We start from the raw sequence: 17,494 nt of genomic DNA on the forward strand, positions 1-17,494 counted from the left end.
CGGCTGCAATTAGAATGTACAACTGTCATGTTCTGAAGAAGACCTGCATGTTCCTAGATTCTTGAGTTATATTGTTTGGATCTTATCGTATTATGTGTGTTCTTATTATTATGCTATTACTCTTATCTGTACTTGAACCTTGCTGTAACACTGAAATTTCTACATTGTGAGACGAATAAAGGAATTCTATCGATATGTAATCCCAGGTAAATTATACCAAGTGTTTTCTTTTTAATAAGACAACGCAGAAAAGCACAATGTGGGCACATTCATTGTAATTAGTGCTAATGGAATTAACCTGTATTGTGGCTATGTAAGAGGAGACTGAGCAATGCTAGGCCAGCCCTCTGACGAAGTCCAGGTGACGAAACGCGTAGGGGCGTGGCCTAGCGTGACTCAGACTGTGGAGCCCAGGCGTGAGTGACCTCTCCGACAGTGGTAACAAGGTGTTTCTACACCATTTCTTATGTGAATATTTCTGCGGTGTGTTAGACCGCCATTCTTGGTACGTTACCCTGACCATTTGTGGTGGATTGTTCTTAAAAATAAAAAAAACTTTTTACTTGTGATAACTGCACTATGGAGCGCCTGTTCTTTTTGTTCTAGATAAACTTTGCCTGTTGAATACAGGACGCCTTTGGGTACAGCACGGAGCAGCCGGTTTTCTACAAACTGAGTGCATTGTAACAAAGAAGGACAAAGTATCTTTCTATAAGATCATAGACATGGTCTCTAAAAAAAACTACTTCAACCCAGGTCGATGACCGGTGTTTGGAAAGGACTCTCCATATACGTACATTTATTCATTTATTTTTTAACCATTTGCGCACTGTTTTTTTGTTTTTTTCTTTGTTTTATATATTATTATATAAATAATTTTCATCCAGGAGTCTCCTATTAAAGAACTAAACATGGTCTGGTAACGTATACTTATTATCCAACTGCAGTGTATATAAATAAGCTGACTATTTTTTATGAATTGTTAAATTTAATATACCAATAATATTATGTGCAGTTTTTCCCTTTTTGATTGTGTAGGGCCAGTCAAGCAACAGGCCACTATTTGTAGTCATGATAAAACAATTTTATATTGTCAATTATTATGTTGTCCCCCATGTGTCCATTATTATGTTGTGTCCCCCAACCGTGTCTATTATTATGTTGTCCCCCTCTGTGTTCATTATTATGCCCATTTGTCCATTACTATGTGTCCCAGTCTATCCATTATTATGTCCCAGTCTGTGTCCATTAAAATATGTCCCCTTTTTGTGTCCACCCCTCCCCACACTGTGTCCATTATTACTCTTCAACATTAGTATGCCTCCACCATGTCCATTACTAAGTACCCAACCTGAAAAGTACTCACTTTCTGGCTCCTCCAGGCTTACACCATCCACGATGGTCAGGAAGGTCAGGTGCTGCCAGCCACCATACAGCAACAGGCAGCACTCCCGGCGCCGCTACGAGGATGTGCTGGCGGCTCCCATCCTCAGTCCACCCCATGCCCCTGGTCATCGGCAGCAGTCATAGTGTGGCTGTGGCACCCACGCAGAACCCTGCACAATGGAGCCTATGTGACATCACTCTGCGCGATGTCACATTGTGCAGGGAAGGGGGAGGCACGCGCACTACGAGTATGCAAATTTGCAGCACATGGAGGGCTTGTGAGGGCCAGCTCTGCTGCGATGCTTAGTGTGCAGGGTGCCCCAGTGGGCGGTATGTTGGAGTCGGGATGCACCGAGTGCTGATAGGTAGTCGCCACTGGTCTGGGTATTGTTTCTCCGAAAAGGCGGCTCTCTGGGATCTGTAGTGCGCCAAGGTGAACTGGCTGCACAAAATCGGCCCACAAGGCCATCGGCCCTTCTGGCATTTGCCAGAAGGGCCAGATGGCCAGTCCGGCCCTGCTCCCAATCCACAAATACACACATGCCTCCCTTATGCCTCCCATATATGCCTAATGAGGCATATATGGAGAAAAGCATGGAAATGCAACACTCTTTCCAACATACATCCTTTAGTGCACAGACTTCTAAATATATATATTTCTATATACAGTATCTCTATCCAGCTACAAGCAAGAATAACACTGTAAAAATAATAAAGTGGGGGGACATTATTACTAATTTAAGGAATTCTATTGGAATCTAATCATATCGCTCTGCACCCTCACCATTGACACACAAATTGTGGCTAATTGCTGTGAGGAGGTAGGGCTTTGTGATATTGTGCTTTCTTTATATCTTCTGACAGGGGGGGATTCTGGGTACTCAAACCCCCCCCTGTGCGTGCTAGTGCACATTATACATTTGTACTTTTATGTAGATATGGACGCCTGCATATTCCACTTTTGTCAGCAACGCCTGTGTGAACAGTGACATATGCTGAGGAAATGCTGCAGTGTTTGTTTGATAAATACAGTTACATAGACATGTGTGTTCCCATAGGCCAGGCAGCATTTCTTGTCCCAGACCTTTGAACCCTACAGAAAGGCCAAGCCTCTTATATATGTTTATGTATTTCACATTGCACTGCTTAGTCACATAATGCCACTTATTTCACAGCACAGGGAAATGCCCACGTGCTTGGTAGCCCACAGCAACTAATCAGATTATAAAGCTGTCGTTTTTCTAGCATGAACATGATCATAATATTAATAATGATATTATTATGTGATGTGTGTGTACTACAGAACATTTCTGTAACTGCAATATGTTATATGTCACCAATGTGTGATTTAGCTATGTAACATGTTAAATCAATGATCTAATCATACCAATTACTGGATGAGCAGAGTTTGGAAGATAGCCAAATATTTCATGGGCTATAAGTTTATCACTAAGCTGATCTGCATTTCCGAGATACCTACTTATTAGTAGCAGGGGGTAGTCATTTGCATCAAAGGAACAAGGTCATTTCAGGACATTGCCTGGTACTTGCATACATGTACTTCTCTATATCACCAGTATGCTTAGGGGCCCATTTATCATTTTATTGCTGCGGGTGTATACCGTTTAGATGCAAATAGTAAGTAACGCTCGTATGTATTACGGGAGGACCAGCCTCGTGCAATCCCGCCATTCCCCCATGCAGCCGCATCCCCCTGTGATAACCACAATGCGAAGCATTCACAGTGCAATGGGCTACTCACTACATTGCTGGTTGAGCAGAACCTGTTTGGAGCCCCTGTCCCTGCGGGTGCAGATTGATATAGCTGATTGGATCGCATATTGCAATGTGATCCTGGGCGGTAAGATCATTGAGTATGCAATCTATCATAAATGGGCCCCTTAGTCTGGGAATAACTCATTTAATTACAGAACAATCTTTAGTTACTTACCAGAGCTGTCCCATTCAGTACTCTGCTAACAGCAGATATGTCTGTCATTGGAGAACACGTGAAGAGAAAAAGGAAATTTCCCAGTAAATATGACAGCCCCTGGGGACAGACAGAAAAACATGAATTAAAGTGAGAATATTAGCAGAGCATAATTTTATTTATGATAATTAAAACATCAACTAATAAGTAGGGTTGTGCTGATCCGGATTTACCCGGATCTTAAAAATAGGATCTTATTGGCTATTGGCTGTCACGTTTTGGCTCCAAAACATGTGACAGACGGATAGCCAATAAGATCCCCTTTTAAGATCTGGGTAAATCTGGTTCTGCACATTTGTACTAATACGCACCTAAAGCCCCATACACACTTGCCGATGCCCTCTTCTGCTGATATTGGCGGTGTTGGGGACCTAGCTGGGTGGGGGGGCAGGCATTGGCAAGTGCATACACACTTGTTGATGCCAGCTGTGAGGTGAGGGACGGCATGGGGTGGCGGGGGAGTGACAGCCTGCAGCATGTCCATCGTTAACGATGACCACCCTTGTACGGACATGCTGGATGAGGGAGGGGGTCTAAACGACATGAGGGAGCCGTTTTTGAGCGATATGGTGAACAATATCTCCTAGTGTGGGGGGGGGCTTTAGCCATCACATACATTGAGGCAGATGTATTAAGCCTGGTGAAGAGATAAAGTGGAAATAAAGGAGATAAAGGAGAAGGTGATAGCGCACCAGCCAATCAGCTATGTTTGAAAAATGACAGTTGAGTTGATTGGCTGGTGCATCCCACTTTTTCTACACTCCATCTCTTCACCGGACTTAATATATCTGCCCCTTGAGTAGGCAAAAAATTTGTAGAAGTTATCTCACAAAAACCTAACATGCATTAGTGAGGTGCACAACTGCAAGTGAGAATGAGGCATTTTGATTTAGGCCCTTAGAGGGATCCATTGTGCCAAAAGAGCAACAAATACATATGTCATTTAATGCTCCACAGCAAAATGTGACAAATGGACACAGGTTTATAAGCTAGGTCCCTCTTCTTATGTTAAATATAATATTGTATGTACCTTTATTGTTTCTGTTTTACCAACTCCATGTTCTCCTTGTATGATCACACCACTTCTCTGCTGCAGTATCTATAGTAGATAACATTAAATTTAATAATAATAATAATAATTATTATTATAATAATAATAATAATAATAATAAACCTTATGCCATTGACATCGGTTAAGAATGAGAAGACTAGAAAAGGAGAAAGGAGAAGTACTCTCTGTTTGTGGGGGCACTACTTTTGAAATTTTATTTAAAACTTAGCTTTTAATGTGATACAATTTATTTTAAGCATAAAATAGGACATACAAAAACACACTCAACATAAAACACGTAGTTGTTATGGACAATATAATGCTGTAATAATATGCAGCATGTATCCACCATTCAGTGGTACAATAATCCTCTAAGTAAAGTAGAGATACTTAGCTATGGTTATTCTGGTAGTAACCAATAGCAACGGATACAGAATATGTTACTTCCTTCACTGTTTATAGCAAAGAAATATGTATTCCGTACATCTACTTCCCAGACAAGTGGCTTGTTTTCCAAGTCTTAAAATAACAAGACTAACTTCTGGTTGATTTTAGAGGTAACCAAATAGCAACAAATACGAAAGTATATTTTTATTGCAGACCGCAAATAAATTCAAGCAATTAGTAGGAAATCATGTAGTAATATATCATCATATTTGTAAATGACAGTTGTTTGATAGCCTGAAACAGTGACTTGTTATTCTATAAAGAACACAGTCAGGGGAATAATCCCCAAATACCCTTTTAATTTAAAAAAAAACAAGCAATTCCTAGCAGCATACAGACTCAAACATTCCTAAATTGGATACCTGGACATGTTCAATTTATCCACTTAAACAATCAAGGCAACTCTGTTGCAAAAACGGTCTGAAATGGCTTACTGAATACTTGTAAATGTTTTGTCAGGCAGTATATTAATTTCAAAGAAACAAGCAATTCATAGCAGCATACAGACGCAGCATTCCTAAATCGGATACATGGAAATGTTCAATTTATCCATTTAAACAATCAAGGCAACTCTGTTGCAAAAACGGTCTGAGATGGCTTACTGAATACTTGTAACTGTTTTGTCAGGCAGTTTATGTTACAATAGACAGTTGTTTTTAGTATCTCTCACTGAGAGCTATCAAACACTTTAGAAATGATTCGTAAATACAACAATTTGGAATATTTTCCTGCACTCCAAATCAATCAATATGTTCTTTGCTCTGAATTGCGGTACAAAATATTTGAAAGCATCAGAAAAGAGTGTAGTATACTCTTTTAAAACACGGTACAATTGCCGTGCTGCGGCATGCCTTAATTAATAGAATATAATCCTTCTAGTACAATGACTAAATGAGGATTTCTTTATTAGTCTATAGTTAAGGGTATTGGTAGATGTGACACAGGAGTAGGGGTGAAAGCAGTGGTGAAAAAAGATTACCCTCTTCTCGATGGATCCGTGGGGATTACCAGGGTTAGACTGAGAAGGATAGTACTGCTGTCCTGGAGGGTAGGTCGCAGGGAATTCTGTTGGTAAATACCAGCGCGGAAGTATCCTGCTCCTCTTTCAGGACGAGTATCTATCTGTGTAGAAGTTGTGAGACAGATAGTGAGGATCCCTGGCCGCTGGTGGTATGCTGCTGCTCCCCACTTGCCAGCAGCAGAGGTGGAGGGTGAGCGATACTTAGGCGGGTGCAGGGATTCTCAGGGATAGAAAGGGGGATAGTATGGGAATCCCCTCTCCTGTTTGTACGCTACTGCTCCCCACTTGCCTATGGCAGTGGTGGAGAGTGAGCGGTACGTCAGAGAGAGCCGGGATATCCCAGGATAAAGTGGGTGCAGATTGTGGACAGACTGCCTGGCGTGTGTCCGCAGCGCAGTGTCCTTAGAAATTTAGCCGGAGGGAAAGAGAGGAATCTGCACGGGTATAGGGGACTACCTGATGCTATCTGTGAATACTGAATTATGCAGGTTGCCGGTATCCGCGTGTCGGGAGAGCGGCACGGGTGCCGGAGAATACCTGAAAGTGTCGGTTGACACTTAGCGTTGTACAAGTAGCCAGTATCAGCGTGTCAGGAGGGGAAGAGGCGCACATCACCCATGCTGTGTCAGAGTGCCGCAGAGGTTCACATGCCGTCAGCAGTCATCTGGTACGCGCTGCTTTGACGGTGGGTTCAAAGGTCAGACGGCCGTTTCGCATCTATCGCTTCGTCAGTGTTTTTTTGAAATTAAAAGGGTATTTGGGGGTTATTCCCCTGACTGTGTTCTTTATAGAATAACAAGTCACTGTTTCAGGCTATCAAACAACTGTCATTTACAAATATGATGATACATGATTTCCTACTAATTGCTTGAATTTATTTGCGGTCTGCAATAAAAATATACTTTCGTATTTGTTGCTATTTGGTTACCTCTAAAATCAACCAGAAGTTAGTCTTGTTATTTTAAGACTTGGAAAACAAGCCACTTGTCTGGGAAGTAGATGTACGGAATACATATTTCTTTGCTATAAACAGTGAAGGAAGTAACATATTCTGTATCCGTTGCTATTGGTTACTACCAGAATAACCATAGCTAAGTATCTCTACTTTACTTAGAGGATTATTGTACCACTGAATGGTGGATACATGCTGCATATTATTACAGCATTATATTGTCCATAAAAACTATGTGTTTTATGTTGAGTGTGTTTTTGTATGTCCTATTTTATGCTTAAAATAAATTGTATCACATTAAAAGCTAAGTTTTAAATAAAATTTCAAAAGTAGTGCCCCCACAAACAGAGAGTACTTCTCCTTTCTCCTTTTCTAGTACTGTGTTTACTCTCAGGGGAGCACCTCCACCTGCTATTGCATTATATTGACCAATACAGCACCTTATTACTAATATTGTGGAATTTGTATATACTTGTATCCTTATAAATTGTAATTGTGTTAGTAACCTGTGCACCGGTACCTTCCCAAAATCCCCTCCCCCCCCCCCCCCCCCAAATAAGAATGAGAAGAGTCAGCTAAGGTGTAATATTCAACTAAATTATAAAACTGTGCACAGTTTCTGGGTCAGAGCGATGGAATTGAGTAATACCGTTTGGTAGTGAGTGAAGTAGCACAAACAGACATAGATAGTCCCTTTGTGTGAACTGCAGAGACAGTTTACATAAGCGCTATAATAAGAGAGGGTAATAATAATAGTGAGTATTTAACACTTCTACATAAAACAAATATGAAGCTAACCTCATAAATTAATTTAGAGTTGCTAATATCACATATTATGTTTCATTTCTGTCCAGTTAAAAAAGCTACAAGCGAGCTGACAATGGGCATCATTTATCAATGTGTTTGCAGGGCACTCACTACATGACTCAACTTGCATTCATTTGCATACTAATAATAAGACAGAGGAGCAAACACACACAAAACATAGACAATGTTCTACTAATGCATCCAGTTACTATGGGCCTTATTCTAGTTCACTCTTAGGCCAGTATTCAATGCCTCTGATTTGCCATTTTTTTTCAGCGAATCTGGCAATTCGCCTGTTTTCTGGCGAATTTTCTCACATAAAATACAATTCGCCCTATTCAATGGACACAATTCGCTGCAAATGAAGAGCGAATGTCTGGCCAATTGTGATTCACCGCGATTCGCCGGTGGTTTTCAATAGGGTTTTCAGTGGAATTTCGCCGAGAGTGTATTCAATGCTGAAGTGGAGAACTGCTTTCTCCAGTGATTTTCGCCAGGATTCTCCATTTTACATTCGTCATCTTTTTTAGGTGAACTGGAATGTGATCTTTGAAAATAAAGTGTTTTTTATTTTTATTTTGGTGTCAAAAAATCTGATTTTTTTTCTGTGAAGGGGCATGCTATTTTAATTCATGTGCTTGCAGCACATGAATATATTTTAATTTTTATTTATTTTTTTAAACATTTTTTTTTTTTTACACATTCACCAGCAGGGGGCCGAGCGGGGAGCCGCTCATTAAAATTCATATATTCACTGCACACTGGTCCCGATCATTACATATGCACGATCGGGACCAGTGTGTAGCGGCTCCCTAACACAGCCCCCTGCCAGCTCTGGGGGGCTCTCCCGGCGCAGGAAGGGAGGCTTCCATCTCCCTGCCTGCAGCTGTCCTCCGGCTCCCTGCAGCATTCGCTGGGGGGTAAAAATTCGCCGCCTGGGGCAGCAAGCCCTTGAGGCGTTGAATAGGGGGTGAGGGAGGGCTGCAGCATTCGCTGCCAGGAACCCTGGAACCCGGCGATTGTGCAGCGAATCCAAAACAGGATTCGCTGCACAAGGGGAATTAAAGTATTGAATACCTGCATTAGAGGCAATTCCTTCTCAGATGGACAAAACCATGTGCACTGCAGGGGGGGGGGGGGCAGATGTAACAGGTGCAGATAGAATAAGATTTGGGTGAGTTATTTTGTTTCTGTGCAGGGTAAATACTGACTGTTTAATTTTACACTGCAATATAGATCTCACTTTGTAGTAAAACTCCACCCAAATCTAACTCTCTCTGCACATGTTACATCTGCACCCTCCTGCAGTGCACATGGTTTTGTCCATTTGAGAAGGAATTTGCCTCTAAGAGTGAACTAAAATAAGGCCCTATGTCTGCAAAAACTAAGTTATTACCCATCTGATTAACACTCAATTTCAATCAGCTTGCCATATTCAATGGACCAGGTAACACATTTATATGTAGCAGATACTTATGGCTGAATTCAATCTGGTGAAAACAAATCTAATTATAAATCTATTTGTAAATCAAAACTTTATATGAAAAAGCTTCTTTTATTTTACCTGTGATATTTTAAGGAAACACTTGTCGGTGATGGGATTCATGATTAAAGGGATTTGTGCACCGTAGAATTCACAGCCATAAACATACTGCACATCCAGGATATGTAGCTCGTGCCTGAGTGTCCCATCTGCAACACAAAAGCCATGTGTTATAGCTTGTACATAAACAAGGTAATAATAACCTTCCTGTTCACAAGTTGCTATATTGTTTTATTCATATTTATGGCAAAGTTAACATTTTAGTAAAGTGCTCTGGCTGAAAGCATGAACGTCACTTATTAAGTACAGTATGCTCCAAGGCTTATCTGGATGATAGATGTACAGGTAGAAAGTCAATAGATCGACATCATATGGTCAACATACATTACTGTATGTCAACGGGTTAAAAGTCGACAGTGCTTAAGGTTGACAGGAACAAAAGGTTTACGTGACAAAGATGGACACACATTGTTGGCACATTTTATGGGGTTTTCACATGTTTTACCTACTTTGGTTGATTTACTATCCCCGTGGACATCTATTGAAAATAGCAACCTTGCCCAATACGTGGCAAGCAACGTGATCCTGCATGGATATAGGCTTGTGATGATGGTGGTCACTTAACATGGAATATACCAGGTGTGGCCTAAAGAACCACTAAAAAACTTGCATTGACCATTTTTTGTGTTGTCCCAGGGCACCTGGAACCTTTAATCAGGCCCTAGACTCCACCAATCAGCAGGTGCCTGCATAGGACACTATCCTGTTTTGTAAGTGCTGGAGCAGTACAAGAGCTAGCCAGCATACATCTCAGTTAAGCGTGAGACAGGGGCCTGGCATAGTAGAACACAATGTAAGGGATATAGGTATACCTACCACAGCTATACAATGGGAGAGACCGGTCTGTGCATACTGTATATCTAGAGCTATCTTTAGAACGGACTCTATGGGGTTGATGCAGAGAATCATGCTGGCATTATACATAGACGCAGAGCTGTGTTCCCTCCACTCTGCATAGACCCCTATGTCCCTTGATGGATTTATATAGTAGCCATGCTGGTATTGATTTACCATAATAAAAATGTGTCATTTACCTTTTTGTCTGAGATAAAACCGTGTAGTTCTTTTCCAATCAAAATCAGCAACCTCTCGTACTTTTTGGGAGAAAATTCCGTCCATGACATCACGGAGATAAAGCACTTGCTGGAGAAAAAGCAATGTAAAAGGCAGATTAGATTGTGCTGTCTGGCCATTTCAATGGGACTTAGATTAAAAAGGACAGGTCATATATGGGGTGGGATGTACTAAAGAATATATGCAGTAAAAAAAACTGTTTTCTGGGGCTTTGCCGCATTTTCAAATGCACTAAAGCCCCTCCTGGTGGGGCTTTGCTGTGGGGGTTATGCCAGCTCTAGCTCTAGCTGGCGTAACCCCATAGAAGCCAGAAAGGTTCCATTACTGCTTTGGTTTTTAATATACAATTCATAATTTTTATCTATAAAAGTTTGATCTGATGTCCTCAGTATGCGCACAGACAGACAGGTATATACCCACATTCAGACAACATATTTTCTGCACGCAATCTGTACAGCTGTTTGTGAGACCTATATCGGAATAGTCTCTGACAACGTGTACACTAGGGCGGAGTGAAAAAACTGAAATTGAGAAATTCAAAATCGGCTAGTGTGGGAAAGTTGTGACTTGACCTGAATAAGAAACGTGCAAAAGCTTTTTGATCTGAGTCAACATCTTCTGTTCTGGCAAGAGGCCTAAAGTTTCACTTTTTAGGTGAAAATAATGAAACCTATGAAGATGCTCCAATCTAGTTATAATTATGTCCGGATGTCTTAGAGTGGTTCATTAATATACTTTAGCATAGTAAAAAACAGTACGAGCTTGTCCTAGTGCAAAGTGACTGACTGGCGGGAGAAAAAATCCCTAATAATTGACCCATTTTCATGGTCACAATTGTGAATATTGTGTGTTTTCTCCTGAACGTGTTTATAATAGAAGAAGCACAAATACTCTAAATGGAATTTCATTGACACTGTGTGAAATATAACACTGCATAATAGCCCTTAATCAGACCTGATTGCAGTACAAATTTGTTCTCAAAATGGGCAAAACAAATGCTGCATTGCAGGTGGGGCAGATGTAACATGCTGAGAGAGTTAAATTTGGGTGGGGTGTGTTGAAACTGAAATCTAAATTGCAGTGTAAAAATAATGCAGCAGGTATTTACCCTGCACAGAAACAAAATAACTCAACACAAATCTAAAGGTGGCCATACATCTACAGATCGATTGTCAGATCTGGCTGGTTGGAACAAACAGCTGGTAATATCTGAATGACAGTTTTTGGCAGTTTTCCAGCATTTCAAAGCAAAGTGCTCTCATCCATTACCAGTATTTTGTTCCAAACAGACAGTTCGGACAATAAATCTGTAGATGTATGGCCACATTAACTCCCTCTGCACATGTTACATCTGCCCCACCTGCAGCTGCATTACAGCATATAATTATGCCAAAGATAAGTCAATATATTAACAGTTAAATACATTAAAGTGCATTATGCTGTAATAAGTATTGCTGATCAATCCTGCCTAGCAGGGCCGTCTTTTTGTATGGGCTTAATGGGCACTTGCCCAGGGGCCCCAGGCGTATAAGGGCTGTATGTTGATAGCCCTTTTTCCAGGGATACCAGAATTTAGAAAATCGGCCCTGGGGAACTGCAGATATCCAACTTCAAAGCAGCAGTCCACATCCGACCTGTTCATTACAAATCCCAGTCATATTTCTCAGGTTCTCTCTAATGTACAGTTTTTCTGCGAGTATATTCCCCCCTCTCCCCTTTCTGGGGACACTAGCGGCTTGTGTCTATCATACCCAGAACCAGAGATATCAGCCTTCCAGCAGCCGGTCCCTGCTCCAGCTCCAAACGTCTGGTGTAGTTTTATATTTTTGTCAATGGATTGCTCTGACTCATTGGGTGAAATGTAATAGGATGAGAGATTCAGAAAGTGAGAGATTTGGTAAGAAATCTCCAGTTTTTTTAAAGCAGCAATCATTTACACTGCAAATGCAGTTTGATTGTAAAGTGTAAATGATTTCCGCTTTAAAAAACCTGGAGATTTCTTACCAAATCTCTCACTTTCTGAATCTCTCATCCTATTACATTTCACCCCTGATCTCTGATCCCCAAGTTCCCAGCACCTCCTGAAAGTTGGGACTCTAGGTTTTTAAACTAGGCTAAGAAATCTATTTCCAGATAATGGCGATATCTGCAGTCAAACAAGCTGCACTTCCACCAGAAAATGACGAATAGTAAGCCCACTCCATTATCCAACCGTCCCCTGTGTATAAAACACCCCCTACCTCCCTGGCAGTCATTTACAAGGGACTCTTCATTCAGCTCAGTGCCCCCTCCCACACGTTAGCGTTCACCCTCCCACCACCTGTGCAGTAAAGGCAGTGTTGCAAGTAAGGGGGTACGGCGTGGTACGGAGTACCTGTAAGAAATATGTTGCAGGTACGCAGTACCACTTACCCCTGATCCACTGTCAATTCTATTTTTATTTTAAGTCTAAATATAATGCATCCTCAGCCTGCCCACCCAGCATTATGATTGGTGCTGTATGCAGCTACTGCTGATTTAGCCTGTCACACTGACTGGCATCAGCAGCGCTGACAGCATGAAGAGCAGACTCCACAATTGTAAGCACAAGCTGCCTGGCTCTCACCCAAGCAACAGCCAACCCACCCCCAGTCATTCCCTGTTTCTCATTCCCTGTCTCCTGATGCCACGCCACTATTGTCATTTAGTCACTCCTCTAGCTTTGTGTGACCACGCCCCCTCATGACACATTGCCACACCCATTTTGGTGGAGGCCATCAGTACCACCAAGAAAAAAATTCTACTTGCACCACTGAGTAAAGGAGTAATTAGCAGAAGTTACTGCTCCAGGTCCTACATTTTGAATGGAAGATAGAGCACCCCCTGCCACCCCTGGGACATCAAAGCTGCTGCTGATAGCACCCCCCCACCCCTAGAATTGGAGAATGGGTAAGGGCCCCAGTGCATTGCTTTGCCCAGGGGCCCACACTGCTAAGACGGCCCTGCTGCCTAGAAATAAACACAGTGATTGGCATATATGTACTGCTGGACACCACTCATAGAATGATTAACCTGTTATTTTTTGAATCAATGTTCTTTTTTTTTTCCCCCCTAAACCAGTGGTTCCCAAACTGTGTGCCGTGGCTCCCTGTGGTGCCTCGGGACACTTGCAGGGGTGCCTCGGGTTGGTCGTCCAGGACCAATTCAAATTATTTATGATCAATTATTTCTGGACAAAACCAGTGCTGGTGGCTGCCAATCATAAAATGTGTACAATCAGAACCATATGTAGTAGTAGTAGTACGTTTATTTATAAGGCGCCACAAAGTGTCCGCAGCGCCGTACATAGCAAACAAAAAAAAAAAATTACAAGGTAACGTACAGGGTGTGTAGAAAGATACAGTATAAATAGGGGTATAGCTGGTAGAACTAAAATCAGCATCAGTTCAGAAGTAGGTGTCAAAATAGTCAAGGAGACCGAAGATGAAGTAGAGGAAGGGAAGAACAGGACAGGAGCACAGGTGAGGTAATGAGGTAGGGTGAGTACGTGAGGAAGGAGGGCCCTGCTCATAAGAGTTAACATACTAAAAATAGGTGGGTGGACGAACGAAATACAATAGGATAAGTAGGAACGGAGGGGAACGGAGGCAGGATAGGAGGATCAAAAGAGGTTAGGGCATATCTTGCCCTTTACCACATAACTGAACCTAAGAAGCACATATAAACACAATCTACTTAATTTGATATATATTTTTTGGGGCCTAGGGGTGCCGTGGAAAAATTCTGATACTCTAGGGTGCCGTGATTAGAAAAAGATTGGGAACCCCTGCCCTAAACATTAGATGTATTTGTTTATTTATTTATTTACAGTTTCTTATAAACAGAAGTGATATGTAAAATGATACATTAGACAGTTTACACTTACTTGTAATACTTATTGTAACAGTTACTGTTTTTCAATAACATACTGCAACAGTTATTTCTTATTTATGTACACAGGATTGTCTATCTTTGTATATGCACTGCAAAGAGAGCAGCATAAATCCAATTTCATGTATTTCAGTGACACTGTGTGAAATATAACACTGCATAATGGCCCTTAATCAGACCTGATCGCCGTACAAATTTGTTCTCAAAATGGGCAAAAAAATGCTGGACTGCAGGTGGGGCAGATGTAACATGTGCAGAGAGATTTAAGGTGGCCATACATCTACAGATTTATTGTCCGATCTGTCTGGTTGGAACAAAATCCTGGTAAAAGATGAGAGCAAATGACAGTTGACCATTTGCTTTGAAATGCTGAAAAACTGTCATTCAGATATTACCAGCTGTTTGTTCCAACCGGCCCAATCTGACAATCGATCTGTAGATGTATGGCCACCTTTAGATTTGTGTGAGTTATTTTGTTTCTGTGCAAGGTAAATACCTGCTGCATTATTTTTACACTGTAATTTAGATTTCAGTTTCAACACACACCACCCAAATTTAACTCTCTCAGCACATTACATCTGCCCCACCTGCAATGCAGCATTTGTTTTGCCCATTTTGAAAACAAATTTGTACTGGGATCAGGTCTGATTAAGGGCTATTATGCAGTGTTATATTTCACACAGTGTCACCGAAATTCCATTTAGAGTATTTGTGCTTCTTCTATTATAAACACGTTCAGGAGAAAACACACAATATTCACAATTGTGACCATGAAAATGGGTCAATTATTAGGGATTTTTTTCTCCCACCAAAGTCAGTCACTTTGCACTAGGACAATCTCGTATTCTCTTTTACTATGCTAAAGTATATTAATGAACCACTCTAAGACATCCTGACATAATTTTAACTAGATCGGAGCATCTTCATAGTTTTCGTCATTTTCACCAAAAAAGTGAAACTTTAGGCCTTTTGCCAGAACAGAATATGTTGACTCAGATCAAAATGCTTTTGCACGTTTCTTATTCAAGTCAAGTCACAACTTTTCCACACTAGCCGATTTTGAATTTCTCAATTTCAGTTTTTTCACTCCGCCCTAGTGTACACAGCCTACAGCGATTGCGAAAGATGTCTACAGAGAATCAGCATCTGTAAAACCATATGATGCAACTCATGTGGAAGATCTCAAAAGTCATTTCCTTTGTAAAAAAAAAGTGTATATGTAAATGCTAGATTCAAAAGCTCATATGTGCTGTGATATAAAATACTTGGTACTTGTTTCCTAGCACGGCCACACCGATTAAGATCGGGGTGGTCGTGCTGAAAAAAATCGGGTCGATCGCATCGCATGCGATTTGGTCGCATGCGATGCGATCGACGCGACCGACCGATTTTTTACCCGATTTTTTTCATTGAATCCAATGTAAATTGGGTCCCTGGGACCCAATTTTACATTGTATTCAATGAAAAAAATTCCCAACCCCCCCAAATTGAAGCGCGTAAACAGCAGCCCACGATAGACGCATACCCGAAGCGTGGCGAGCGCAGCGAGCCCGCGAGGGGCGGCGGTACGCGTCCTCCGACCTTTTCATGCCCTACTATCCACTAGGGCGTGGAGTGAGAATAGAATAGTGTGGCGAGCGCAGCGAGCCACCGAGCCCGAAGCGTGGCGAGCGCAGCGAGCCCCGCGAGGGGACGCGGATACCTTCACAGGTAAACGCGTCCCTTCGCGGGCTTCACAGGTGTCCGCGTCGCCACGGACACCTGTGAAGCCCGCAAGGGGACGCGTATAACTGTGAAGGTATCCGCGTCCCCTCGCGGGGCTCGCTGCGCTCGCCACGCTTCGGGCTCGGTGGCTCGCTGCGCTCGCCACACTATTCTATTCTCACTCCACGCCCTAGTGGATAGTAGGGCATGAAAAGGTCGGAGGACGCGTACCGCCGCCCCTCGCGGGCTCGCTGTGCTCGCCACGCTTCGGGTTGGCGTCTATCGTGGGGCGACGACGGGGACATCTATAATGTGAAATGGGTCATATGGACCCATTTCACATTTTTTTACATTTTTACACCATTTCAATGTTAAAAAAATTTTTAACATTGCATCCTATGCAAAAATCGGGGGCATCGCGTCGCATCGCGTCGGGACCAATGTTAATGGTCCCGACCGACGCGATGCCCCCGATATTTTACCTTTCCCGACAAGATTTCAATGTTAAAATATTTTTTAACATTGAAGTCTATGGAAATATCGGGGGCATCGCGTCGGTCGCGTCGGGACCAATGTTAATGGTCCCGACCGACGCGATGCCCCCGATATTTTATCCTAGCCGCCAAAATGGACCTGATTTCAAAAGAAATCGGGTCCATCGTGGGTAATCGTGTCCCTTAAGTAAGGGACACGATTACTCACGATTGTGGCCGTGCTAGGAAACAAGTACCAAATACTTTTAGTTAACAATACACTTCTATATCAAACAAAGTGGTCATTGATTACTCAGATGGTCAAATGGCCTTGGTTGTGATGTGATAGGGTGAAACAAATACAGAATAGGAGGAAAACAGTTACATAGTTACATAGTAGGTAAGGCTGAATAAAGACTTGCGTCCATCTAGTTCAACCTAGGTTTATAATAGCTTATCCCTTGTTGTATATAGTATCTTCTGATATTTTAAGACAGATTATGTTTGTTATTTGTACCCATGGATGTTTTTAACCAATACAAGTTTATCCAACCTTATTTTAAACATATTTATTGTGTCTGCCAACTTGGGGCTCGCTGCGCTCGCCATGCTTCGGGCTCGGTGGCTTGCTGCGCATGCCACACTATATAACATCAACTCCACGCTGACGTGGATGGAGGGGGAATAAAAAGCTCGGTAGAATGCATACCGCTGCGCTCGCCACTCTTCGGGATGGCGTGGATGGTGGGGGTATGAAATGGAGGCATTTGCCAGTATGTTACATGGAGCACTGGCAAATGCCTCCATCATTTTGCATCAGACGCAGGAGAGTCACATTGCTTGAGCGTCTGAGGCGCTCCTACGTATCACACACATGGAGCTGCTGGAGCGTCTGAGACACTCCTACGTAACACCAAGATGGAGCGCCTCTCCGCCGGCGCCCTCATGATCCCCTCTCCACAGAAGAGGGCATATCATGTGGCCACAAGCGCTGTGTGAGAGGCGCTCACTTGACAAGAGGGTTAGGGGTAGCAGTGCTGGTAGCGTGATGCCGCCCTGAAACTAAACAAGTAGTCT

The 17,494-nt window shown here is 42.3% G+C and overlaps 1 protein-coding gene across 3 annotated transcripts in view; it reads right to left on the reverse strand.

Moving 5' to 3' along the window:
* LOC146064079 (uncharacterized) overlaps window positions 1–17,494 on the reverse strand; it is a 251,126-nt gene that overhangs the window by 143,531 nt on the left and 90,101 nt on the right. For all 3 annotated transcript variants that reach the window (XR_014471743.1, XM_083177154.1, XM_083177153.1), the window contains exons 43-46: window positions 10,292–10,400; window positions 9,219–9,346; window positions 4,407–4,475; window positions 3,338–3,436 (exon numbers count right to left, since the gene is read on the reverse strand). Coding sequence is in view for 2 of the 3 variants with exons in the window: in XM_083177154.1 (XP_083033280.1) it covers window positions 3,338–3,436; window positions 4,407–4,475; window positions 9,219–9,346; window positions 10,292–10,400 (405 nt within the window). In the remaining variant the exon portion in view is untranslated. The remainder of the gene's footprint in view (window positions 1–3,337; window positions 3,437–4,406; window positions 4,476–9,218; window positions 9,347–10,291; window positions 10,401–17,494) is intronic.

This window comes from Crinia signifera, chromosome 3 (assembly GCF_055691185.1).
Source record: "Crinia signifera chromosome 3, ASM5569118v1, whole genome shotgun sequence".
NCBI lineage: Eukaryota > Metazoa > Chordata > Amphibia > Anura > Myobatrachidae > Crinia > Crinia signifera.